Source organism: Pristis pectinata, chromosome 7 (assembly GCF_009764475.1).
Source record: "Pristis pectinata isolate sPriPec2 chromosome 7, sPriPec2.1.pri, whole genome shotgun sequence".
NCBI lineage: Eukaryota > Metazoa > Chordata > Chondrichthyes > Rhinopristiformes > Pristidae > Pristis > Pristis pectinata.
In genome coordinates, this window is record NC_067411.1 from 1056191 (window position 1) to 1083094 (window position 26904).

Sequence of the window (26904 nt, forward strand, 5' to 3'; positions counted from 1 at the left end):
GTCAGCACATCCTTCCTAAGATGTGGGGCCCAAAACTGCGCACAGTATTCCAAATGAGGCCTCACTAGTGCCCCGTACAGCCTCATCAACACTTCCTTACTTTTATACACTATACCTCTCGAGATGAATGCCAACATAGCATTCGCTTTCTTAACCACCGATCCAACCTGGTGGTTAACTTTTAAGGTATCTTGTACGAGTACCCCCAAGTCCCTTTGTACTACCGTACTATCAATCTTCTCTCCTTCTAGATAATAATCTACCCGCTTATTTCTGCTTCCAAAGTGTACAACTGCACATTTCTCAACACAGTCTTTTAAAAATTTCTGTAAATCTATGGTGGAGAGCATTCTGACTGGTTGCATCACCACCTGGTATGGAGGCTCCAATGCATAGGATCACAAGAGGCTGCAGAGGGTTGAAGACTCATCCAGCTCCATCATGGGCACAACCCTCCCCACCATGAAGGACATCTTCAAGAAAAGCCCTGGGAATTACAGACCAGTGAGTCTTACTTCAGTGGTGGGCAAATTACTGGAGAAGATTCAGAGAGATGGGATTTATGGGCATTTGGAGAAGCATAGGCTGATTAGGGACAGTCAGCATGGCTTTGTGAGGAGCAGGTCATTCCTCATGAGCCTGATTGAATTCTTTGAGGATGTGACAAAGCACATTGATGAAGGTAGAGCAGTGGATGTGGTGTACATGGATTTTAGCAAGGCATTTGATAACATTCCTCATGAAAAGCTCATTCAGAAAATCAGGAGGCATGGGATCCAGGGAAACATGCCTGTGTGGATTCAGAATTGGCTCGCCCATAGAAGACAGAGAGTGGTGGTAGATGGAGCATATTCTGCCTGGAGGTCAATGACCTGTGGTGTTCCACAAGGATCTGTTCTGGGACCCCTGCTCTTTGTCATTTTTATAAATAACTTGGATGAGGATGTGGAAGGGTGGGTTAGTAAGTTTGCAGATGACATGAACGTTGGTGGTGTTGTGGATAGTGTAGAAGGTTGCTGTAGGTTGCAACAGGACATCGATAGGATGCACAGCTGGTCTGAAAAGTGGCAGATGGAGTTCAACCCGGAAAAGTATGAAGTGATACACTTTGGAAGATCGAATTTGAAGGCAGAATACAAGGTTAATGGCAGGATTCTTAGCAGTGTGGAGTAACAGAGGGATCTTGGGGTCCATGTCCATAGATTCCTCAAGGTTGCCACGCAGGTCGATAGGGTTGTTAAGAAGGCGTATGGTGTGTTGACCTTCATTAGTCGGGGTATTGAGTTCAACAGCCGCAAGGTGATGTTGCAGCTCCAAAGAACTCTGGTTAGACCACACTTGGAGTATTGTGTTCAGTTCTGGTCACCTCATTATAGGAAGAATGTGGAAGCTTTAGAGAGGGTGCAGAGGAGATTTACCAGGATGCTGCCTGGATAGGAGAACATGTCTTATGAGGATAGGTTGAGCGAGCTAGGGCTTTTCTCTTTGGAGAGAAGGAGGTTGAGAGGTGACTTGATAGAGGTGTACAAGAGGATGAGAGGCATAGATTGAGTGGACAGTCAGAGACTTTTTCCCAGGGTGAAAGTGGCTAACACAAGGGGGCAAAATTTTAAGGTGATTGGAGGAAGGTATAAGGGGGATGTCAGGGGTAAGTTTTTTTTACATAGAGAGTGGTGGGTGCGTGGAACGCACTGCCCGCAGAGGTTGTGGGGGCAGATACATTAGGGGCATTTAAGAGACTCTTAGATAGCCACATGTACGATAGAGAAATGGGGGGCTATGTGGGAGGGAAGGGTTAGATAGATCTTAGAGCAGGATAAAGTGTCGACACATCGTGGGCCGTAGGGTCCATAGTGTGCTGTAATGTTCTATGTCTCTGGACAGGTAGCACTGGTTCAACAGACTGAAGCATCCAAAACACAGCAACACAAAGCACCAGAGGAAATCAGTGGGTCTGGCAGCCTCCGTTGGGGGAAGTGGACATTCGACGTTTTGGGTCGAGACCCTTCATCTGAACAACCAAAACTGCCAGAGGTCAGCACTTCGCTCTCCTGGTGTAGTCACTGCACCTCTCCACCACCTCTGCCCAAGGCTACCTTGTCCTTGCCCTCAATACTCCCCCTCCCCCACTCCCTAGTATTTACCTTTCATATCCTCTCCCTGCTACTTATCCCCCACTTCCCTCTGGGCTAATCCCTGCTACTACCCTCCACCATTCACCTTTTTCCCTCCCCACCATGTTGTCTCCACCTCCCCTCTACATTAACCACTGTCCTCCAGGCTACTCACCCGTCCCTCACCCTGGTATCTACCCGTCCCTGGGGAATTTACCTCCTCCCGCCATTCCCATCCACCAGTATTTACCCCCTGACCTCCCCACACATGCCAGGTATTTATCCCCCACACGCACCCTCCCCCGTATGTATCCCCCACACGCACCCTCCCCCGTATGTATCTCCCCCACACGCACCCTCCCCCGTATGTATCTCCCCCACACGCACCCTCCCCCGTATGTATCTCCCCCACACGCACCCTCCCCCGTATGTATCTCCCCCACACGCACCCTCCCCCGTATGTATCTCCCCCACACGCACCCTCCCCCGTATGTATCCCCCACACGCACCCTCCCCCGTATGTGTCTCCCCCACACGCACCCTCCCCCGTATGTCTCCCCCACACGCACCCTCCCCCGTATGTATCCCCCACACGCACCCTCCCCCGTATGTATCCACCACACGCACCCTCCCCCGTATTTACCCCCAACGTACACCCCACACCACCCCCTATAATGTATCCCCACACCCCCCATATGTATCCACCACAAACCCCCCTCCCTGTATGATGTATCCCCCACACACCCTCCCCCCGTACATATCCCCCACTCACCCCCTGTATGTATTCCCCACACACAACCCCGTATGATGTATCCCTCACACACCACCCCAATATTTACCCCCAACGTACACCCCACACACCCCCTCCTCCACGGGTATCTCCCCCCCCCCCACACCCCCTCCTCCACGGGTATCTCCCCCCCCCCACACCCCCTCCTCCACGGGTATCTCCCCCCCCCCCCACACCCCCTCCTCCACGGGTATCTCCCCCCCCCCACACCCCCTCCTCCACGGGTATCTCCCCCCCCCCACACCCCCTCCTCCACGGGTATCTCCCCCCCCCCCACACCCCCTCCTCCACGGGTATCTCCCCCCCCCCCCACACCCCCTCCTCCCCGGGTATCTCCCCCCCCCCCCCACACCCCCTCCTCCACGGGTATCTCCCCCCCCCCACACCCCCTCCTCCACGGGTATCTCCCCACACCCCCTCCTCCACGGGTATCTCCCCACACCCCCTCCTCCACGGGTATCTCCCCCCACCCCCACACCCCCTCCTCCACGGGTATCTCCCCCCACCCCCACACCCCCTCCTCCACGGGTATCTCCCCCCCCCCACACCCCCACCTCCACGGGTATCTCCCCCCCCCCCACACCCCCTCCTCCACGGGTATCTCCCCCCCCCCCCACACCCCCTCCTCCACGGGTATCTCCCCCCCCCCACACCCCCTCCTCCACGGGTATCTCCCCCCCCCCACACCCCCTCCTCCCCGGGTATCTCCCCCCCCCCCACACCCCCTCCTCCACGGGTATCTCCCCCCCCCCCCACCCCCCCTCCTCCACGGGTATCTCCCCCCCCCCCCCACACCCCCTCCTCCACGGGTATCTCCCCCCCCCCCACACCCCCTCCTCCACGGGTATCTCCCCACACCCCCTCCTCCACGGGTATCTCCCCACACCCCCTCCTCCACGGGTATCTCCCCCCACCCCCACCCCCCCTCCTCCACGGGTATCTCCCCCCACCCCCACACCCCCTCCTCCACGGGTATCTCCCCCCCCCCACACCCCCTCCTCCACGGGTATCTCCCCCCCCCCACACCCCCTCCTCCACGGGTATCTCCCCCCCCCCCACACCCCCTCCTCCACGGGTATCTCCCCCCCCCCCACACCCCCTCCTCCACGGGTATCTCCCCCCCCCCCACACCCCCTCCTCCACGGGTATCTCCCCCCACCCCGGGGTATTTACCCCCACCAGGTACCGGTGCTTCTCACCTCTCCAGCTCCCATTTCCGCTTCAGGTGACGTCAGCTCCGGGTCCACGTAGTGCGCATGCACAACGCAATGCCTCACGGGACATGTAGTTCTAACATCACAATTTCCCACCACGCATTGCGCCAGAGACTGGCGCATGCGTATTATAGACCACCCGGCGGCGGGAGTGGGCGGGGCTCATTCTGCACCAATCAGATCCCGCTTCCGGTGTACGCGCGCGGAGTTTGAACTTCCCGCCGCTGTGTGACGTCAGAACCGAGACGGAGCGGCGATGAGGGGGTGAGGGAGCGGCCGAGGGGGTGAGGGAGCGCGGGTGGGGGGGCCGAGGGGGTGAGGGAGCGCGGGTGGGGGGGCCGGGGGGGTGAGGGAGCGCCCGGGGGGGGGTGAGGGAGCTCGGCTGAGCGGCCGGTGGGGTGAGGGAGCGGCCGGGGGGGCGGGGGAGCTCGGGTGAGTGGCCGGGGGGGGGGGGGGTGAGGGAGTGGCCGGGGGGGCGGGGGAGCTCGGCTGAGCGGCCGGTGGGGTGAGGGAGCGGCCGGGGGGGCGGGGGAGCTCGGGGGAGTGGCCGGGGGGGGGTGAGGGAGTGGCCGGGGGGGGTGAGGGAGTGGCCGGGGGGGGTGAGGGAGCGGCCGGGTGGGGTGAGGGAGTGGCCGGGGGGGGGTGAGGGAGCGGCCGGGTGGGGGGGGGTGAGGGAGCGGCCGGGTGGGGGGGGGTGAGGGAGCGCGGGTGAGTGGCCGGGGGGGTTGAGGGAGCGTCCGGGTGGGGGGGGGTGAGGGAGCGCGGGTGAGTGGCCGGGGGGGTTGAGGGAGCGTCCGGGTGGGGGGGGGGTGAGGGAGCGCGGGTGAGCGGCCGGGGGGGGGGTGAGGGAGCGCGGTTGGGAGCCAGTCTGAGGGGGTCCGGGGGGTTGGGGGGGCAGGTGGGTAGTGTGGTGTCAGAGGGGGTCCTGGGTTGAGTGTGAGTGGCTCCGGTGTGTGTGGGGGTGGTGAGTGAGGTCTGGGGGATCCGAGGGAAAGGGCAACAGGCCGAGGGTGGGCACGGCGGTTGTGGTGGGTGAGTCTGGCTCCGGGAGGTGGTGAGTCCAGGAGAACGGGCAATAAGCTGAGGGTAATGGAGCACACGGCCCAGTGAAGGGGTGGCTGGACCCTGGGGTCGGGGGACAAGGTGAGTGTTGGGGGATCTTGTGCCTGTCTGGGAGGTGAAGTGGAGACAAGGAGAGGTTGGGTAGTAGTTGGTGGGCAATGGATTAGGCGGTCGTCGATCCAATGCTCATTTGTTCCTGTCGTGGTTTGGACGACCTTCTAGTTCCTTGTCTGGAGGATGAACAAGTGTCAGTGTTGGGAAGGGTGGTTGAAGAGGCTTCCCTATCAAAACAGTGTTTGTTATTCCAAGTTTATGTTCCAAACACTTTGTCAGGTGGAGATTTCTGGAGTTTCCCCCCTCCCTTCCTCCCAATCACAAATTTCCAGATGGTTGACCTTTCCAATTCTGCACTTAAGTTGTTCAGGAGAATCAGTATGTCTCCCTCTGGGAAGTGGGCCAAGACATTTTAAGGTTGGAGCAGGGAGCTTCTTTGGTTATGATCCTCACTTCCAGGGTATGATGCTTGCACTGATGACCAGAGAGTGCTGGTCCTGCGTTAAAGCAAACTGGAGGGATAGGAGTATTAAGGAGAGACTATCCCCTTCGACCTTCCCCTCTCTGAGGCTGACGTCCTGTCCTTAGCAGGGGCCTTACCTATGTCCCCCTACGCCCACACCTCAATGAGTTCCACGTCTACCGTGATGCTGAGCTCTTCTTCCGCCGCCTCCGTCTCCGGGCCTACTTCTCTGCCAAGGATTCCCCACCCCTCTCCCGCCCCACTGATGACCCCTTTTCCCGCCTTAAGCCCTCTTTCTCCTCTTGGACACCTTGTCCTAGCCTTCTGCCTGCTCTGGATCTCTTCAAAGATCGTTGGTGTTGTGGATAGTGTGGAGGGCTGTCAAAGCTTACAGAGGGATATTGATAGAATGCAGAGCTGGGCTGACAAGTGGCAGATGGAGTTCAATCCGGAGAAGTGTGAGGTGGTACACTTTGGAAGGACAAACTCCAAGGCGGAATACAAGGTAAATGGCAGGATTCTGGGCAGCGTAGAGGAGCAGAGGGATCTGGGGGTTCATATTCACAGATCACTGAAAGTTGCCACACAGGTGGATAGGGTAGTTAAGAAAGCTTATGGGATGTTAGCTTTCATAAGTCGTGGGATCGAGTCTAAGACCCGCGAAGTAATGATGCAGCTTTACAAAACTCTGGTTAGACCACACTTGGAGTACTGTGTCCAGTTCTGGTCGCCTCATTATAGGAAGGATGTGGAGGCATTGGAAAGGGTGCAGAGGAGATTTACCACGATGCTGCCTGGATTAGAGAGTATGCATTATGAGGAGAGACTAAAGGAGCTAGGGCTTTACTGACTGGAGAGGAGGAGGATGAGGGGGATGATAGAGGTATACAAAATATTAAGAGGAATAGATAGAGTGGACAGCGAGTGCCTCTTTCCCAGGGTACCAATGCTCAAAACAAGAGGACATGGCTTTAAGGTAATGGGTGGGAAGTTCAAGGGAGACGTCAGAGGGAGGTTTTTCACCCAGAGAGTGGTTGGTGCATGGAATGCGCTGCCTGGGGTGGTGGTGGAGACTGATACATTGGCCAAGTTCAAGAGATTGTTAGATAAGCATATAGAGGAATTTAAAATAAAGGGATATGTGGGAGGAAGGGGTTAGATAGTCTTAGGAGTGGTTTAAAGGTCGGCACAACATGGTGGGCCGAAGGGCCTGTATTGTGCTGTATTGTTCTATGGTTCATTGGGGCTGCTTTCTGCACCTGCGCTGAGCTCGTCAATTTCATCAACTTTGCCTCCAACTTCCACCCTGCCCTCAGATTCACTTGGTCCATCTCCAATACCTCTCTCCCCTTTCTGGATCTCTGTCTCCATCTTCTACAAACCCACTGACTCCCACAGTTACCTCGACTACACCTCTTCCCACCGTCACTTGTAAGGACACCATCCCTTTCTCCCAGTTCCTCTGCCTCTACCGCATCTGTTCCCATGATGAGGCTTTCCATTCTAGGACATCAGAGATGTCCTGCTTTTTCAGTAACCAGGGTTTCCCTTCCATCACCATCAATGCTGCCCCTATCCGTATCTCCTCCACTTCCCGCACGTCTGCCCTCACCCCCTCCTCCTGCCGACATAACAGGGACAGGGTTCCCCTTGTCCTCACCTACCACCCCACGAGCCTCTGTATCCAACACATCATCCTGCACCACTACTGCCACCTCCAATGGGATCCTACCACCAGACACATCTTCCCCTCACCCCCTCTCTCTGCTTTCAGTAGGGACCACACTCTCTGCAACTCCCTTGTCCACTCGTCCCTCCCCACTGATTACCCCCCAGCACTTATGCCTGCAACCGCAGCAAGTGCTACGCCTGTCCCTACGCCTCCTCCCTTACCACCATTCAGGATCCCAGACAGTCTTTCCAGATGAGGCAGCACTTCACCTGTGAGTCCAAGGAAGTCACTTATTACATCTAGTGCTCCCAGTGCAGCCTCCTGTGCATCGGTGAGACCCAATGCAGATTGGGTGACCACTTCGTCGAGCACCTTCGCTCTGTTCGCCACAACAGCCAGGACCTCCTGGTGCCTGGTGGCCACCCACTTCAATTCCACATCCCACTCCCATACTGACATGTCTATCCATGGCCTCCTCTACTGCCATGTTGAGGCCAGGCGCAGGTTGGAGGAACAACACCTCATATTCCGCCTTGGGAGTCTCCAACCTGACTGCCTTAACATTGATTTCTCCAACTTCTGGTAACCCCAGCCCTTCTTCCCCCCACCACCCCCTCCTTTGTCTTCCCTTATTCCTGTGGCTCCCTTTCCTGGCCTTGATGACCTGCCCATCTCCTCTCCTCCCTCCCCCATCCTTTATTCCATGGTCCACTGCCCTCTCCTACTGGATTCCTCCTTCTTCAGCCCTTGCCTCTTCTACCTATCACCTCTCAGCTTATTACATCTTCTCCCCCACCCCCACCACTTCCCCCTCTCACCTGGACTCACCTATCACCTGCCAGTGTGTGCTCCTCTCCCTCCCCCCACCTTATTCTGGCTTCTGCTCTCTTCCTTTCCAGTTCTGATGAAGGGTCTTGGCCCGAAACGTCGACTGTTTATTTCCCTCCATAGTTCCTCCAGCATTCTATGTGTATTGGACTAGACAAGCTCATTCTTTGCAGCAAGACCCACCCTCTTTACTTTTCCAGAAGATAGAGCCATTGAGTCATGAAGTTATACAGCACAGAAACTGGCCCATGCCGACCAAGATGCCCCTTCTAAACTAGTCCCATTTTGCCAGCGTTTGGCCCACAACCTTCTGAACTTGAAAATCTTTGCTGCTCTCTTTCCAGTTTAATAATATCTTTCTTATAACAGGTGACAAAACTGATAATACTCCAAGTACAGCGTCACCCAGCGTCCTGCATAACTGCACCATAACCTCCCGACTATAATCGATGCCCTGACTGATGAAGGTCAGTGAGCCAAAAGCCACCTTCATCACTCTGTCTACCTGCGACCCCACTTTCAGGGAATTCCAAGGTCCCTTCTGTTACACAACACTCCCCAGGGCCCTGCTGTTCACTTTGAAAGTCCTACCTTATTTTGACTTTCCAAAATGCAACACCTTGCACTTATCCAAGTTAAACTCCATTTGCCATTCCTTGGCCCACTTACTCAGCTGATCAAGATCCCCCTGCAATTTTTGATAACCTTCACTGTCCACTATTCCACCTATTTTAGAGTTATCTGTAAACTTACTAACCATGCCTTGTACGTTCTTATCCAAATCGTCGATATAGATAACAAATAGCACAGTCCTCTGACTCCAAGCATGAATTCCCCCCTTTATCCTTCAGTGGTCCTACCCTCTCCCTAGGTATCGTCTTGTTTTTGATGCAAGTACAAAATGCCTTGGGATTCTCTTTAATCTTACTTGCCAATCCTACTGGTCCCCTTTGGCCTTCCTAATCCACTGCTTGAGCTCTTTCCTGCTATCTCTATATTCCACAAGGCCCCTGTCTGATTTTAGCTTCCTGAACTTTATATATGCTTCCTTTTCCTTTTTGACTAAATTCGTAACCTCTCTTGTCATCCAAGGCTCCCTTACCTTGTCATTTTTGTCCTTGCTCCACATGGAATACGCTGGTCCTGAGCTCTGATCAGCTGGTTTTTTTAAACCTCCCATGTGTCAGACGTGGACTTGCCCGGTTACAGCTGCTCCCAATTTGCCCTCCCCCAATTTCGTACTTTCTCACAAGGTCCAGACTTATCCTTTTCCAGTGTTGTGCCCTCTCTAGCAGAGTCCTCAATATATTAAGGAAATTTAATATTCCACTGCATCCAAGTCCTATGCATGATGGGTGACCCAGTTAGTATTAGGGAGGTTAAAATCTCTCACTAATACTCTATTATTCTTACAACTATGATCTCCTTACACATCTATTTCCCGCTGACTTATTGGGGGGCCTATAATCCAGTCCCATCAGTGTGACTATCCCCTTCTTGCTTCTAAGTTCTACCCATATGCCCTCACTGGATGATCCCCCAAGAATATTCCCTCTTGTTATGTCCTCCCTCATCAAAAAGGCAACAGCCTCTTCTCCCCCCCCCCCCCCCCCCCCACTTACCTGCACCTCTGTAATGCCTGGAACATTGGGCTGCCAGTCCTGCCCTTGACTCAACCATGCATGTTACTGTTATGGTTATTATATCCCACTTCCCAGGGCCAATCCACGCCCTGAGTTCATCCATCCTACATGTTAAGCCTCTTGAAGTAAATGCAGTTTTCTCTTTTTGCTGTGCTAGTATTTGCCCCCAAATTCTCAACTGCCTCATGAATGTTGTCCGGGTCCTGCTGCATGCAGGCATGGGCTGCTTCATCTGCTGAGGAGGAGTGAATGAAATTGGAACATCTTGCAATCTTCAGTGAACATCTCCACTTCTGATCTGATGGAAGGAAGGTCACTGATGAAGCAGCTGAAGATGGTTTGGCCCAGGACACTGCCCTGAGGAACTCCTACAGTGATGTCCTGGGGCTGGGATGGTTGACCTCCAACAACCACAACCATCTTCATCTGTGCAAGTTGAGGGTTCAGCCAGTGGAGAGAACTGTCCTCAGCTGTTGTGTTAATCGCAGCCTGTAGGTGAATAATGGAGCCAAATTGTTAGTCATAATCCCTTTATCTACAGAGATGCTCATTCTATACTGTGGACTCCCTGGGTAAACACTCCCGACACTCTGGGCTGCACCCATGTTCAGGAGTTGAATGTACAGCCAAGAATATAACTAACACTGATCCCTATCCAGTGGACCATGTGTTGGGGAGCTGGGTAATCAGCCCAGGTTCCTGCTCCTGGTCATTGGGTTACTGAGGAGCAAATGTTCTCACTGATCTTGCTGTCTGACAGGACTGTGCACCGGGAGGACACTCCCTCAAACTGCAGCTCTGCTACATTCACTTGGAGCTGGGACCCTGTGGAGACGCGCTCGCTGATGACGGTGATGGGTGTCCGGCAGATTGAGGAGGACACTAAAACTCTGTCAGAGGACCCTGAACAATCGCCACCTAGCAAACGACCCAGACACTGCCAGGGGAAAGAGAACCAACCACACAGCTTCCTGGTGACCAGGAGGTTCCGCAAACCAGACTGTTCATCAGGTAGGGTGTGTGTTGTCTGTTAACTGTGCTTTCTCCAAACTGGCCTTAAATTCTGGATGATTCAGTAACTTTCCCAGCTCCAGTGGTGAGCAATGCTGGCCTAGACTACAAGTCCAGAAGCTCTCTGTGGTCCTGTGTCCAAGAGTTGGCTCTGGCAGTGCCTGGTGGCTTCTCTTAGAACCATAGAACCATACAGCACAAAACAGGCCCTTCGGCCCACCATGTTGTGCCGTCCATCAAACCACCCTCACACTACCTAACCCCTTCCTCCCACATATCCCCCCATCCCACATTCCTCCATATGCCTATCCAACAAGCTCTTGAACCTGTTCAATGTATCTGCCTCCACCACCAGCCCAGGCAGTGCATTCCATGCACCAACCACTCTCTGGGTGAAAAACCTCCCCCTGACATCTCCCCTGAACCTCCCACCCATAACCTTAAAGCCATGACCTCTCGTCTTGAGCATTGGTGCCCTGGGAAGGAGGCGCTGACTGTCTACTCTATCTATTCCTCTCAGTATTTTATATACCTCTATCATGTCTCCTCTCATCCTCCTCCTTTCCAGTGAATAAAGCCCTAGCATCTTAAGCCTCTCCTCATATTCAATACTCTCCAATCCAGGCAGCATCCTGGTAAACCTCCTCTGCACCCTCTCCAACGCCTCCACATCCTTCCTATAATGAGGCGACCAGAACTGAACACAGTACTCTAAGTGTGGCCTAACTAGAGTTTTGTAAAGCTACATCATCACCTCGCGGCTCTTAAATTCAATCCTGCGACTTATGAAAGCCAACATCCCATTGGCCTTCTTAACTGCTCTTTCCACCTGTGAGGCAACTTTCAATGAACTGTGAATATGAACCCCCAGATCCCTCTGCTCCTCCACACTGCCAAGTACCTTGCCATTCACCCAGTACTCTGCCCTGGAGTTTGTCCTTCCAAAGTGTACCACCTCACACTTCTTCGGATTGAACTCCATCTGCCACTTGTCAGCCCAGCTCTGCATCCTATCAATATCCCTCTGTAAGCTCTGACAGCCCTCCACACTATCCACAACACCGCCTATCTTAGTGTCGTCCGCAAACTTACTAACCCAGCCCTCCACCCCCTCATCTAAGTCATCTATAAATATCACAAAAAGTAGAGGTCCCAGAACCGATCCCTGCGGGACACCACTAGTCACTGCCTTCCAATCCGAGGGCACTCCTTCCACCACAACCCTCTGCTTTCTACAGGCAAGCCAATTCCTAATCCACACAGCCAAGCTTCCTTGGATCCTTTGGCCTCTGACCTTCTGAAGAAGCCTACCATGAGGAACCTTATCAAATGCCTTACTAAAATCCATGTAAACCACATCCACTGCACTGCCCTCATCAATCTTCCTGGTCACCTCCTCAAAGAACTGTATCAGGCTTGTGAGGCAAGATCTACCCTTCACAAAGCCATGCTGGCTGTCCCTAATCAGTCCATGATTCTCAAGGTGTTCATAAATCCTATCCCTTAGAATCCTTTCTAACAGCTTACCCACCACAGACGTGAGACTCACCGGTCTATAATTCCCTGGCCTATCCCTATTACCTTTTTTGAACAAGGGGACAACATTCGCAACCCTCCAATTCTCCGGCACCATCCCCGTGGACAACGAGGACTCAAAGATCCTTACCAGCGGTTCAACAATCTCCTCCCTAGCCTCTCGAAGCAGCCTGGGGAAAATCCTGTCAGGCCCCGGAGATTTATCTGTCTTAATATTATTTAACAACTTCCCAAACCACACTCTTCCGGCTGGTGTCCCCATCATCTGACCATGAACAAATCCCTTTCCAAAGCACTGTCAGCATCAGCCTGTTTGCTGGTTCCCAGTTCTACCTCCCCTACCTGTGTGGGCCCCACCACCCTCACTGATATCTGGTTTCAGCTGAGCAGAAATCTGAAATCTAAATATCGGTAGAAATGTGATCTCTGCCTTCTTCCTGGTGGCTGTCTGACCCCGATCTGGATTCTGTACAACCTTGGTGTTGCAGCCATCCCCAAGATCTCTGCACTACTTTCCACCCCATTATTGGTGCCTGACACTGCACTGGCTCATAGGCTACTGAGAACTGTCTGTCTTCTCTTCGTCTCCTGGCTGGCCCTTCTGAGGCTGCCGTTACCCTCTCATCCAAAACTCTGCCTGTGTTCCAGTGAGGGTCAGATCCTCCATCTTATGGTGCTTGACCCACACTGATTCTTGGCTCTCAGTCTCTAAACCCCAGTCCTCTGACCCTCTGATCCCTGTTCCCACTCCCTGTAATCCCCAGACCTCGGATCCCTGCTCCCACTCCCGTCATCCCCGGACCTCTGACCCACAGATCCCTGCTCCCACTCCCTGTAATCCCCGGACCTCTGACCCTCGGATCCCTGCTCCCACCTTCTGTAATCTCTGGGAACTCTCTGCAATGAGCTTTGTCTCCTTCTAGGTGTGACCCGTTCCTGGGAGGAGCTCCCGGATGAGCTGCTGTTGGTGATTTTTCACTCGCTGTCATTGCCTCACTTGTTAAAGGTTTCGCAGGTCAGCAGACGATGGCATCGACTGGCGTGAGTACTAAACACTGGCATCTCCTCTGTCACCTTCTTGAGGTGGTCACACCTAAGGTGCAGGCAGCAGACAGTTGGGTGACCACCAGGAATGGTAAAGTGTTCAGGCAGATAGTGCAGGATTCCCCTGTGGCCATTCCCCTCAGCAACAGCTATACCCCTTTGGATACTGCTGGGGGTGATGATCTATAGGGCAATGCAGCAGCCAGAGCAGTGGCACTGCTGCTGGCTCTGAGGCTCAGTGGGTAAGGGTAAAGTCAGGAGGAGCAATAGTGATAGTTAGGGGGATCAGACAGGAGATTCTGCGGCTGCAAAAGAGATGCCAGGATGGTGTGTTGCCTCCTGGGTGCCAGGGTCGAGGGTGTCTCGGAGCGGCTGCAGAATATTCTCAAGTGGTAGGGTGAGCAGCCAGAGGTCGTGTGCACATTTGCACCAACACCATAGGCAGAAAGGGGGAAGAGGTCCTGCATAGTGAGTATAGGGAGTTAGGAAAGAGGCTGAAGAGCAGGACCTCAAAGGTGGTAATCTCTGGATTACTCTCATGCCATGTGCTAGTCAGGGCTGGAATAGAACAGATGAATGAGTGGCTGAGGAGCTGGTGCAGGGGGCAGGGTTTCAGGTTCTTGGATCACTGGAACCTCTTCTGGGGCAAGGGCGACCGGTATAGGAGGGACGGGTTACCCCTGAGCTGGAGAGGGGCCAATATCCTAGCCAGGAGGTTCACTGGTGCTAGAAAAGTTGGACCAGATGGGTTGAAGTGTGTTTATTTTAATGCTAGGAGTATTAAGGGAAAGGATGCTGAACCTGGAGCATGGATCAGTACACAGAACTATGATGTTGTGGCCACTACAGAGACTTGGTTGAGAGAGGGACAGGAATGGGTGGGAGTTTCGCTATTAATCAGGGATAATATCACAGCTGCACTCAGAGAGGACATAATGGAGGGCTCATCGACTGAGTCTATATGGATAGAACTCAAAAATAACAGGTGTAATCACTCTGATGGGATTATACTACAGACCGCACCCCCCCCACCCCCCAATAGCCACCGGCACACTGAGGAACAGATAGGTAGGCAGATTAGGGAAAGGTGTAAAACCAACAGGGTTGTTGTTGTCGATTTCAACATCCCTAAGACACTGGGACCTCCCTAGTGCAAGAGGTTTAGATGGAGCAGAATTTGTAAGGTGCATCCAGGAGGGTTTCTTAAATCTGTATGTAGATGGTCCAATAAGAGGAGGGGCCATACTGGACCTGGTGTTGGGAAATGAACCTGGCCAGGTGACCGACCTTTCAGTGGGAGAACATTTAGGGAACAGTAACCACAACTCCTTAAGTTTTAAGATAGCTATAGATAAGTATGGACTTGCGGGAGAGTATTAAATTGGAGCTGGGCAAATTACAAGAGCATTAGGCAGCAACTAGTTAATTGGCAACAGCTGTTTCTGGGCAAGTCCACATCTGATATGTGGAGAGTGTTTACAGACCAGCTGCACAGAGTACAGGACAGGTTTGTTCCAGTCGGAAGGAAGGACGGGCAAGGTAAGGGAACCTTGGATTAAGAGAGAGGTGGTGAATTTAGTCAAGAAGAGAAAGGAAGTGTATGTAAGGTTTAGGAATCTAAAATCAAACATCCCTTGAAGATTATAAAGAAGCTAGAAAACAACTCGATGGGATTTGGGACAGCCAGGAGGGGCCATGAAAAGTCCTCGGCAAGTAAGATTGAAGAGAATCCCAAGGCGTTCTATACATACATCAAGAACAAGAGGATAATTAGGGAGACAGTAGGACCACTCAAGGATAAAGGACGGAAGGTGATTGGAGGCAGAGGATGTGGGTAAGGTCCTAAATGAGTACCTTGCGTCAATATTTTCCAAGGAGAAGAACATGGAGGATAATGAGATCAGTGTGGAGTGTGCTAATATGCTAGGACATTTTGAGATAAAGAAAGAGGTAGTGTTGGGTCTCTTGAACATTAAAGTGGGTGTCCCCAGGTCCTGATGGAATATATCCCAGGTTATTGAGGGAGGCAAGAGATGAGATTGCTGGGGCCTTGACTGTGAACTTTGTGTCCTCGCTAGCCACAGGCATGGTCCTGGAGGACTGGCAAGTAACTCATGTTGTTCTGTTGTTCAAGAAGGGAAATAGGGATAATCCTGGAAAGTATAGACTAGTAAGTCTCAATTCAGTATTGGGAAGCTATTGGAGGGGATTCTTGGAGTTAGGATTTATGAGCATTTGAAAAACTGTGGCCTCATTAGGGACAGTCAGCAGGGCTTTGTGCAGAACAGGTGGTGTGTTACTAAATTGATGAGTTTTTTGAGGAGATGACAAAGGTAAATGATGAAGATAGAGCTGTGAATGTTGTCTACATGGACTTTACTAAGGTGTTTGACAAGGTCCCTCATGGTAGGTTCATCCCATGCATCTTAATCTTCTGGATCCACAGTGACTTGGTCATTTGGATTAAGAATTGATGCCCATAGAAGACAGGGTAGTTGTCGATGGGACTTATTCTGGCTGGAGGTCTGTGACTAGTGGTGTTCTTTAGTGATCTGTACTGGGACTGTTGCTGTTTGGTAACTTGGTTTATTATTACCACAGTGGAAAAACTTGTCTTGCATACAGTTCTTATAGATCAATTCATTACACAGTGCCTTGAGGTAGTGCAAGATAAAACAATAACAGAATGCAGAATAAACATTGAACAGTACAGCACAGTAGGGGCCCTTCGGCCCACAATGTTGTGCCAACCTGTATAAAACTTATCCACATTCAATCTATCCCCCTCTCTACTTCACCTCCCATAACCCTCTATTTTTCTTTCATCCATGTGCCTATCTAATAGTCTCTTAAATGACCCTATCGTATCAGCCCCTACCACTGCTCCGGCAGTGCATTCCAGGCACCCACCACTGACATCTCCCCTGAACTTTCCACCTCGCACCTTAAATGGGTGACCTCTGGTATTGGCTGTTACTGCCCTGGGGAAAAGATGGTGGCTGTCCACTCTGTCTATGACTCTTATCATCTTGTACACCTCTATCAAGTTGCCTCTTATCCTCTGTCGCTCCAAAGAGAGAAGACCTCACTCGCTCAGCCTTTCGTCATAAGACATGTTCTCCAATCCAGGCATCATCCTTGTAAATCTCCTCTGCACCCTCTCCAAAGCTTCCACATCCTTCCTATGATGTGGTGATCAGAACTGAACACAATATTCCATTTGTGGGTTAACCAGAGTTTTATAGAACTGCAACATCACCTGGCGGCTCTTGAACTCAGTCCTCTGGTTAATGAAGGCCAGTGCACCATACGCCTTCTTTACCACCCTATCAACTTGCTCGGCAACTATAAGGGATCTATGGACATGGACCCCAAGATCTCTCTGTTCCTCCACAATAATCCTGTCATTAACCATGTACTCTGCACTCAAATTAGATCTTCCAAAGTGTATCATTTCTCCGGATTGAGCTCCATCTGCAACTTCTCTGTCCAACTCTGCATCCTGTCGAAGTCTTGCCCACTGAGAGGTTTGTCAGCTATTCAGGTTCATTGCCTAGTACCAGATCCAGCATGGGCTCTCTTCTAGTCAGCCTGCTGTGCTTACAGGAAGGATTCCTGACAACAAATTCTGCCCCATCTAAACCTTTTGCACTAAGGAGGTGCCATTCAATATTAGGGAAGTTGAAGTCACCCATAACAACAACCCTGTTATTTTTGCACCTTCCCAAAATCTGCCTACTTATCTGCTCCTCAGTGTCCCAATGGCTATTTGGGGGCCTATAGAATACTCCCAATAGAGTGATCGCTCCCTTACTGTTTCTGACTTCCACCCACACTGACTCAATGGACGATCTCTCTATGATGTCCTCCTTTCCTATAGCTGTGATATTACCTTTGATTAGCAATGCCAACCCCCCCCCCACCCCTTCTACCTCCCTCCCTGTCCCTTTTGAAACATCTAAACTCCAGAAACTCAAGCAGCCATTCCTGCCCTTGCGACAGCCAAGTCTCTGTAATGGCCACCACATGTAATTCCATGTACTGATCCGTGCTCTGAGTTCATCACCCTTATTCTTAGCATTTCTCACATTCAAGTAAACATATTTCAGCTCATCTAACTATAACTGCATTTATGCCCTATCCCCTGCCTATCCTTCCTCACCTTCTCTGTACACATCCCATCTACTTCTACACTAACTGATCCATCTTCCAATCTAACACTGTGGTTCCCATCCCCCTGCCAACCTAGTTTAAACCCTCCCCAACAGCTCAAGCAAACCTGCCCACAAGGATATTGGTCTCTCTCCAGTTCAGGTGTAACCTGTCCTTTTTGTACAGATCATACCTTCCCCAGAAGAGATCCTAATGATCCACAAATCTGAACCCCTGCCCCCTGCACCAGCCACTCATTAATCTACCGTATCTTCCTATTCTTTCCCTCCCTGGTGTGTGGCACAGGCAGCAATCCAGAGATTTCTACCCTTCAGGTCCTGCCTTTTAGCTTCCTTCCTAACTCCCAATACTCGCTCTTCAGGACCTCATCCCTTATCTTACGCATGTCATTGGTACCACTGTGTACCACGACTTCTGGCTCCTCCCCCTCCCCCTTAAAAATGCTGTGCACTCGATCCGAGACATCCCTGGCACCTGGGAGGCAACGTACCATCCAGGAGTCTCGTTCTTGTCCACAGAATCTCCTGTCTGTTCCCCTAACCAATGAATCCCCTTTCACTATTACACTCCTCTTTCCCCGCCCCCCCCCCCCCCCCTTCCTTTCTGAGCCACAGAGCCGGACTTTTGTGCCAGAGACCTGGCTGCTGTGGCTCTCCACCAGTGATTCATCCACCACCCCCCCTCCCCCAAACAGCATCCAATAGTCTTGTAACAGCAGGGTAGAGGCTGTTCTTGAGCTGGTGGTACGTGCTTTCAGTCTTTTGTATTTTCTGCCCGATGAGAGGAGAAGAATGTCTGGGGTGGGTGGGGTCTTTCATTATGTTGGCTACTTTACTGAGGCAGTGAGAAGTGTAAACAGAGTCCATGGAGGGGAGGCTGTTTTCTGTGATGTGCTGGGCTGTGTCCACATTTCTGCAATTTCTTGCAGTCACGGGCAGAACAGTTGCCATACCAAGCCGTGATGCATCCAGATAGAATGCTTTCTATGGTGCATTGATAAAAGTTGGTGAGTGTCAAAGGGGACATGCCAAATTTTTTTAGCTTCCTGAGGAAGTGGCATCTACATGTTTGGACCAGGACAGGCTATTGGTAATGTTCACTCCTAGGAACTTGAAGCTCTCGACCCTCTCAACCTCAGCACCATTGATGTAGATGGGCGCATAAGTACCACCCCCCCCCCCCCCCCCCCCTTTCCTGAAGTCAATGACCAGCTCTTTTGTTTTGCTGACATTGAGGGAAAGGTTGTTGTCATGACACCATGTCACTAAGCTCTCTACCTCCTTCCTGTACTCCGACTGATCGCTGTTTGAGATATGGCCCACTATGGTGGTATCATCTGCAAACTTGTAGATGGAGTTGGAGCAGGATCTGGTCATGCAGTCGTGAGTGTATAGGGAGTAGAGTAGAGGGCTGAAAACGCAGCCTTGAGGGGCACCAGTGTTGAGAATAATCGTGCCAGAGGTATTGCTGCCGATCCTCACTGATTGCGGTCTGTTGGTCAGAAAGTCAAGGATCCATTTGCAAAGGGAGGTGTTGAGTCCCAGGTTTAGGAGTTTGGTGATGAGTTGGCTTGGAATTATGGTATTTAAGGTGGAGCTGTAGTCAATAAACAATATTGTGATGTGTATAAATGACTTGGATGAAAACGTGGATGGGTGGGTTAGTAAGTTCATGGATGATGCAAAGATAAGTGGTATTGTGGGTAACGTAGAAGATTGGCAAAGGATAGAGTGGGATATAGATCAGTTGCAGATATGGGTGAAGCAATGGCTGATGAGTTTAATCCGACCAAATGTGAGGTGTCGCACTTTGGCAGGTCAAATATAAAGGGACAGCACACAGTTAATGGCAGGATCCTTAACAGTGTTGATGTGCACAGGGATCTTGGGGTCCAAGTCCATAGCTCACTGAAACTGGCTGTACAGAGTCCATAGGCTGGTAAAGGCAGCATATGGCATGCTTGCTTTTATTAGTTGAGGCACTGAGTTCAAGAGTCAGGAAGTTATGTTGCAGATTTATAAAACTCTGGTTAGGCCGCATCCGGAGTATTGCATTCAATTCTGGTCGCCCCATTATAGGAAGGATGTGGAGGCTTTGAAGAGGTTCATCAGAAGATCTGATTGAAGTGTATAAGATTATGAGAAGCATAGATAGAGTGGACAGCCAATATCTTTTTGCCCCCAGGACTGAAATATCTAATACCAGAGGGCATGCATTTAAGGTGAGAGGGGGTAAGTTCAAAGGAGATGTGTGGGGCAAGTTTTTTTTTACACAGAGAGTGGTGGGTGCCTGGAATGTGCTGCCTGGGGTGGTGGTGGAGGCAGATACGATAGAGGTGTTTAAGAGACTCTTAGACTGGTGCAGAGAATGGAGGCATATGGACATTGTGTAGGCAGAAGGGATCAGTTTAGTTAGGCATTTGATTGCTAGTTTAATTGGTGGGCAGAAGGGCCTGTTCCCGTGCTGTCCGTTCTCCAGAACAAGCTACTGGGCATCCGCTGTTGAAGGATTTAAACAACCCACCTGCAACACTGCAAGAAGCATTGGGTCCCAGCTTGGGATCTACTCGGGATTCAGGGGTTATATAGAGAATAAGATTGCCAGGAGTGAGTTACAGGCTGGGATATACTTGGAGTTTGGGGGGGACGGGGACGTATATAGAATCCCTGGGAGTGAGCTGGGATGTAATCCAGGGGTCTGGTACATGCATAGAAAAAGGTTTAGAGGGATGTGGGATGAGCTTGAGTAGACATGTTGGTTAGCACAGATGATTTGGGCAAAGTGCCTGTTTCCTCCTTGTACATCTCTCTGACTATCCTTGTCTGACAGGATTATGCTGCACTTGGAGTACTGAGTGCAGTTCTGGTTGCCACCTTGTAGGAATGATGTGGTTGTGCTGGAGAGGGTGCAGAGGGGGTTCCCCAGGATGTTGCCTGGATTGCAGGACTTCAGTTATGAGGAGAGGCTGGGCTTGTTTTCTGAAGGAGACTGAGGAGAGACCTGATAGAAGTTTATATAATTAGAAGAGGCAGAATCCTTTCCCCCTGGTTGGGATATCAAAAACAAGAAGGCGTAGGTTTAAGGTGAGAGGAAGAAGTTTTGAAGGGGATGTGAGGGTTTTTTTTTGATATCTGGAAGTCACTGCCAGAGGAGGTGGTGCAATCAGATAGTCACTATGTTTAAAAGGGACTTGAGTGTGCAAAGCAGAGAAGGATACGGACCCAATAAGTCTCACAGGATTGGTGCAGATCAGCACAAAATGTTGGCGTGGCAGAAGGGTCAGTTTCTGTGCTGTTGGTGAGTTGATGCTGTTGGTCTGACTTTGGTGCTGTTTGTGTTGTCTGACCCTGTGTGTCTGTGGGGCAGGTTTGACAAGTCCCTGTGGTACAGTGTGGATCTGAGCAAGGCAAGTCTGCCCTCGGGCACTCTGGGCCAAGTGCTGGGGGCCGGAGTGGTGATCCTCAGGAGTCCTCGCTCCTTCCTTGGAGACCCCATGTTCAAGGATGACAGGTGAGGGAAATCTCCGGGCGTTGTTGCTTGTGTACAGAGCACTGGAGGTGGAGCTGGGGTAAGTGTGTGTGGTCACAGAACCTCGATCAGTGGACCAGGACTGTTTGCAACAGTCAGGGGAGGGAGGAGGGTCTCCTTGTGGTGGCAGCAGCTGCCCCATGCCTTGTCCACCCCCTCACCCCATCTCTCTGGTCCCTGGACTGGGGTGGATGAGGTGTGGCTCTGCCTTTGTGTGGAGGAGAGGCTGATCCTGCGCTGGTGGGGGATGGTGGGGTGCCCCATCTGGGCCTCGTACTGTGGCAGGAGGGTGGCCAGAGACATGGGGAGTGAAGGGTTAACGGGTACCCAGGTGGGGCTGAGCTCGGGGTCAAGGGCACTCATGACCTCCCGCTCTCTCCCACAGACTGCTCCCTCTGCAGCACCTTGACTTGTCTCACTGTGTGACCAGCTCCTCCGCCATCTTCCAGATCCTACGGCGCTGCAACCGGCTCCTGGGGCTCAGTCTGGAGGGGCTGTCCCTCTCCGATGATGTGATCAGGTGAGGGGTTGGGGTTGGGGTCGGGGTTGGGGTCGGGGCTGGGGCTGACCCTGCTGCTCACCACCCATTTCTGCCTGCAGGGCTGTGGGCTGCAGCCAGCAGCTGGTGCGGTTGAATCTCTGCAGCTGTTCCCGATTCGGGCCAGACTCCTTCCGGCAGATGTTGAATGACTGCCCCAGGTTGGTGTGGGGAGGGGCTGGTGAAGAACAAGGGGGTCAGTGGGGGTGGGGGGTGGTGGGTCGGGGACGATACCGCGGGGAGGGTGGGTCGGGGATGGTGCCACTGGGGGGGGGTGGGGTGGGGTGGGGACGGTGGTGTGGTGGGTAGTGGGTTGCGGACGGTGCTGCTGTGTTGATGCCGCTGCCTCGCAGCTCTGGAGACCCGGGTTCGATCCCGACCTCAAGTGCTGTCTGTGTGGAGTTTGCACATTCTCCCTGTCACCCTGCGGGTCTTCCGGGTGCTCTGGTTTCCTCCCACATCCCAACAAGGTGGATTAGATTACAGGGGCAGGGGTCCAGACCCCCCTCACTGCCTGTGCCCTCTCCCCAGGCTGGATGAGTTGAACGTCTCGTGGTGTGAGTTTGGGCCGGAGCACATACAGGTGATGGTCACACACGTCCCCAGCACCGTCACACAGCTCAACATCAGTGGGCACCGGCACTGCCTGCGCAACTCTGGTAGGTGATCACCCAGTTCTGCCTTGCCATTCAACACAGAATGTGGATCAGGCCCTTCGGCCCGTTGTGTCTGTGCTGAACACGATGCCAAATTAAACTAAATCCCTTCTGCCTGCACATGATCCACATCCCTCCATTCCCAGCACATCCATGTGTCTATCCAACAGCCTCTTAAACATCTCTATCGTACCTGCCTCCACCACTGCTCCTGGCAGCTGTTCCAGGTACCCACCACTCTCTGTTTGGGGGGGGGGGGGGGGGGGGAGGGGATGGAATTTACTCCACATCTCCGTTAAAGTCCCCACCCCACCTTGAAACTATGCCCTCTAGTATTTGACATTCCAACCCTGTGGGAAAATATTAGAATCGGGTTTATTATCACTGACGTGTGTTGTGACATCTGTTGTTCTGCGGCAGCAGTACAGTGCAAGACATAAAATTACTATAAGTTACAAAGATAAATAAATCATGCAAAAGAGGAGTAACGAGGTGGTGGTCATTGGTTCATGGACCATTCAGAAACCTGATGGTGGAAGGGAAGAAGCTGTTCCTGAAACGTTGAGTGTGGGTCTTCAGGCTCCTGTACCTCCTCCCTGAAGGTAGTAACGAGAAGAGGGCATGTCCCGGGTGGTGAGGGTCCTTAATGATGTCTCCTTCTTGAGGTACCGCCTCTTGAAGATGTCCTTGATGGCGGGGAGGGCTGTGCCCGTGATGGAGCTGGCTGAGTCTACAACCCTCTACAGCCTCTTGTGATCCTGTGCATTGGAGCCTCCATACCAGGCTGTGATGCAACCAGTCAGAATGCTCTCCACTGTACATCTGTACAGTAGAAATTTGCAAGACATAATAAATCTCCTCAAATTCTGACTATCTGTGCCTCTCGTGATTTTATAAACCTCTATCAGGTCTCCCCTCAGCCTCCGCCACTCCAGGGAAAACAACCCAAGTTTGTCCAACCTCTCCTTATAGCTCATGCCCTCTAATTCAGGCAGCATCCTGGTGAACCTCTTCTGCACCCTCTCCAAAGCCTCCGCACCCTTCCTGTAATGGGGTGACTAGAACTGCACACAAATGGGGGAGGGGTGGGGGCGGGGGAAGATCTGCCAGCTGCTGATGTCTTTGCTCTGTGCCCAGATGTGCAGGTTCTGTGCCAGCGATGCCCACGGATCACCAACCTGGACATGAGGTGAGCCACTGCTGTTCAGTTGACCCCCCACCCCTCCTCACCACTTCCCACGATCCCCCTGCCACTCCTGCAGCCTCTAACTCTGTTCTCTCCCTCAGCGACAGCACGATGCTCACTCCCGGATGTTTCCCTGCACTCCAACAACTCTCTCACCTCCAGCACCTGGGCCTCAGCAGATGCCATGAGATCCCTCCAGCAGCTCTTATGTAAGCATTGGTGCCGCCGTCTCTGTCTCTCACGGTCCCTCTATGATATTCATTAGTGGTTCAGCCGCACAGCAGAAAAATCCAATGCCTTGCCCTGGGTCTGTCCTGTAACTTGGTTAGAGAGACTGGAAGGAATCAGCTGGGGTTCCTGCTCCCCATCACTTCCCAGTGACCCCTGGGTTAGAGAGAGAGGGGGGCAATCAGCTGGGGTTTATGCTCCCCATAACTGCCCAGTGACCCTGGGTTTAGAGAGGGGAGAGCAGCCAAGTTCCTGTGCTTGCCTACAGAGGGACGGGTGTGGATCCAGTTTGGAAGATGGCTGCTGGGACCGTGGTGCTGTGCCGTGGTACTGCCCCACCTGCACCACGCTGTGGTGCTGAACTGTGAGACTCTGCAGCCAGTGCCGTGTTGTGGGAGCGGCTGTCAGCTTTACCAATTACTTATTGTCTACTTGTGCGCAGGGAGCTGGGGGAGATCGCCACCTTGAAAACTCTGAGCATCTACGGATTGGTGCGAGACTCGACACTCAATGTGAAGGAGCTGATCCCTCAGATTAAAATCAACACCTTTCCTCTGACCAGCATTGCTCGGCCCACTCCAGGCCACGGGAAGAGCCGGAAGATTTGGGGCATTGCCTGCAGGCTGGAGTTACGCACCCTCTGAGCAGTTGGGACCACTCTAAGATGCACTACACCAGAGCTTCCAGGGAGCTGGTGATTCATTATCACTAGCCTGTGTTTGATGGGATCGATGCTCGCTATATCCAAACCAGACAGAATAGTAGGTGCTCGTGTTAATCCAGGAATCGGGGGAGACAGGATTGTACATGAAGTAGAGGCAGGCAGTTGTTCACTGCAGCTTAGAACAATGACCACAAGGCGCAGTTAGTTGGAATGTAACATTCAGTGGTCAGACAGCTAGAGGACTGAGGTGCTCAGTTCTGGGAGAAGCCCAACTAACAGGATTGGGTGATACAACACACTGTCAGCTGTCACTAGAACGGAATTGGTGAAAGGGCCAATCCTGAGACTTCTGGCACCCTTTACCCTCCGTGTGAAACAGCTGAGTGAAGACCTGCCCCCAAGATGTGAATCAGCCCCTCGTGTACAGAAGGCATCAGTGGTCACAGTTCCCGTTTCGTGTGCAAGTCAATAAATACCTGGAGTGTTTGTTTGTGGAAGATGTGTGACATTCACAGTAGCTGCTCCCTCACAGGCTGGGAGCACTCGGTCCTGGCAGTGGGGTCTGTCATCCAAAGGGGTGGGGGGGTTCAGTGGTCCAGGCCTGGGGTGAGGGGGTCAGTGGTCCGTCCATGTGGAACCCCAACGAACCCTGAGTTTGGGTGCTGTCTGGAGGTTAACAGGACACTGAAAGTTGAACTTGGATTATTCTGGGTGGGTGAGAATATTCCTGGCAGGCAGTGGGGTTGTTGGACCCAGAATTGTGGGATGGGCCAGAAATGTGGGTGCCCAGAGATGGGGAGAACCAGGTATTGATGTTTCTGGGGAAAAATGAAAAAAAAATGAAAGTGGTGGGTGGGAACACTAATCAAAGTCACTGTTACAGCACATGTGTTGTTGTACTTGGGGCTCATTCACCTCATTGAGGCTGTCTGATGACCTGGTGCAGGAGAGAGGGCAAGTTTGGGCAAGTTACAGAGTATGCAAGGTGCAGATGGCCGTCAGCCCCTCTTCTAATTAGATCGGGGTGGTATGTTTAAAGATCAGGGAGAGGGAAGAAGTCTCAAGGTCTATGTCACTGGTTCAACCAGGAAGGCAGCATTGGAGGAGCTCCCTGGCCAGAGCAGGCAGGGGTTGTGTTTCTGTCCGGGACAGCAGTCACCCTGACACCAGAGTTGTACAGCACAGAAACAGGCCCTTTGGCCAAACTGGTCCACGCCGACCAAGTTGCCCACTTGAGGTAGTCACATTTGCCCCATATCCCTCTAAACCTTTCCTGTCCATGAACCCATCTGCATATCTTTGAAATGTAATCTATTGCTTCTCATGGTTTTGTAAGTCACCCCCTTGGCCTCCTATGTTCCAGGGGAAAAAAGACTCCCAGCCTATCTAGTATCTCATAGCTCAAGCCCTCCGGTCCTGGTGGCATCCTCATGAATCTTTCCTGCACCCTTTCCAGCTTTTAATGACATCCTTCCTATAGCTGAACAACCAGAACTGCAAGTGTGGTCTCACCAACGTTTTGTACAGCCGTAACATGACATCCCAACTTCTGTACTCAGTGCCCGAACTGACAAAGGCCAGCATGCCAAACACCACCTTCACCACCCTGACTACCTGCGTTTCAAACATTTAGGGAACTATGTACCTGTACCCTTAGGTCTCTGATCTACAGCACTCTCCAGGGCCATGCCATTTACTGTACAAGTCCTGTCCTGGCTTAATTTAACAAAGTACAACACCTCACACTTTGAGTTAAACTCCTTTTGCTGTTCTCTGGCCCACTTCCCAAGTTGGTCTAGGGCCCCTGTTCACTGTCCACCACATCACCAATTTTGCTGTGATTTGCAAACTTACACATTCTCATCAAAATGGTTATATAGATGACAAATGACAGAGAACCCAGCACAGATCCATGTGGCACACCACTGGTCACAGTCATCCAGTCTGAATAGCAACCCTCCACTACCTCCCTCTACATGCAGCAAGCCAATTTTATATACAATTGGCAAGCACACCCTGGATCTCATATGTTCTAACCTTCTGGACCAGAACCACAAGATCACAAGACAAGGAAGCAGAAGTAGGCCATTTGGCCCTTCGAGTCTGCTCCAAGGAAAAGAAAGGGAAAAAGAAATGAGAAATGGGGGAAAAAAGGTCTGCTCTGTGAGCTAAAGGAAAAAAACGATTCCTTTTTAGCCCCAATTTCCAGCCTTATCCCCATATCCCTTGATACCTCGACTAATTAGATAACTATCTATCTCCACCTTAAATGCCTCCAATGATCGGGCCTCCACTGCTGTACGTGGCAAAGAATTCCATAAATTCACCACCCTCTGGCTAAAGAAATTTCTCCTCATCTCTGTTTTAAACCTGTACCCTCTAATTCTAAGATTGTGCCCTCTGGTCCTGTACTCACGCACCAAGGGAAACAGCTTGGCCACATCTACTCTGTCCAGTCCTTTCAACATTTTAAATGTTTCTATGAGGTCCCCTCTCATTC

General features: G+C 52.1%; 3 protein-coding genes across 4 annotated transcripts in view; 1 reads left to right on the plus strand and 2 right to left on the minus strand.

The window, feature by feature from the left end:
- The window catches only part of LOC127572335 (G-protein coupled receptor-associated protein LMBRD2-like), a 40233-nt gene extending 36081 nt beyond the window's left edge, over positions 1-4152 (minus strand). The window contains 1 exon segment of the mRNA XM_052019463.1: positions 4104-4152. The gene's annotated coding sequence lies outside the window, so the exon portion shown is untranslated.
- The window catches only part of LOC127572336 (G-protein coupled receptor-associated protein LMBRD2-like), a 76720-nt gene extending 72511 nt beyond the window's left edge, over positions 1-4209 (minus strand). Inside the window, exon 1 of the mRNA XM_052019464.1 lies at positions 4104-4209. The gene's annotated coding sequence lies outside the window, so the exon portion shown is untranslated. The remainder of the gene's footprint in view (positions 1-4103) is intronic.
- A 128-nt stretch (positions 4210-4337) lies between these two features.
- Positions 4338-24954, plus strand: skp2 (S-phase kinase-associated protein 2, E3 ubiquitin protein ligase). Of its 2 annotated transcripts, none has more exons than XM_052020113.1 (10): positions 4338-4382; positions 10601-10851; positions 13311-13428; positions 20971-21114; positions 21518-21652; positions 21733-21831; positions 22202-22329; positions 23464-23515; positions 23614-23721; positions 24183-24954. In XM_052020113.1, the coding sequence occupies exons 1-10, from the start codon at positions 4375-4377 to the stop codon at positions 24382-24384; spliced, it is 1245 nt and encodes a 414-aa protein (XP_051876073.1). In that variant the 5' UTR covers positions 4338-4374; the 3' UTR covers positions 24385-24954. The 2 variants fall into 2 exon arrangements, with proteins under 2 accessions (XP_051876073.1, XP_051876074.1); XM_052020114.1 differs by lacking the exon at positions 4338-4382 and adding an exon at positions 5117-5261 and having other exon boundaries at positions 24183-24953.
- The last annotated feature ends 1950 nt before the right edge of the window (positions 24955-26904 follow it).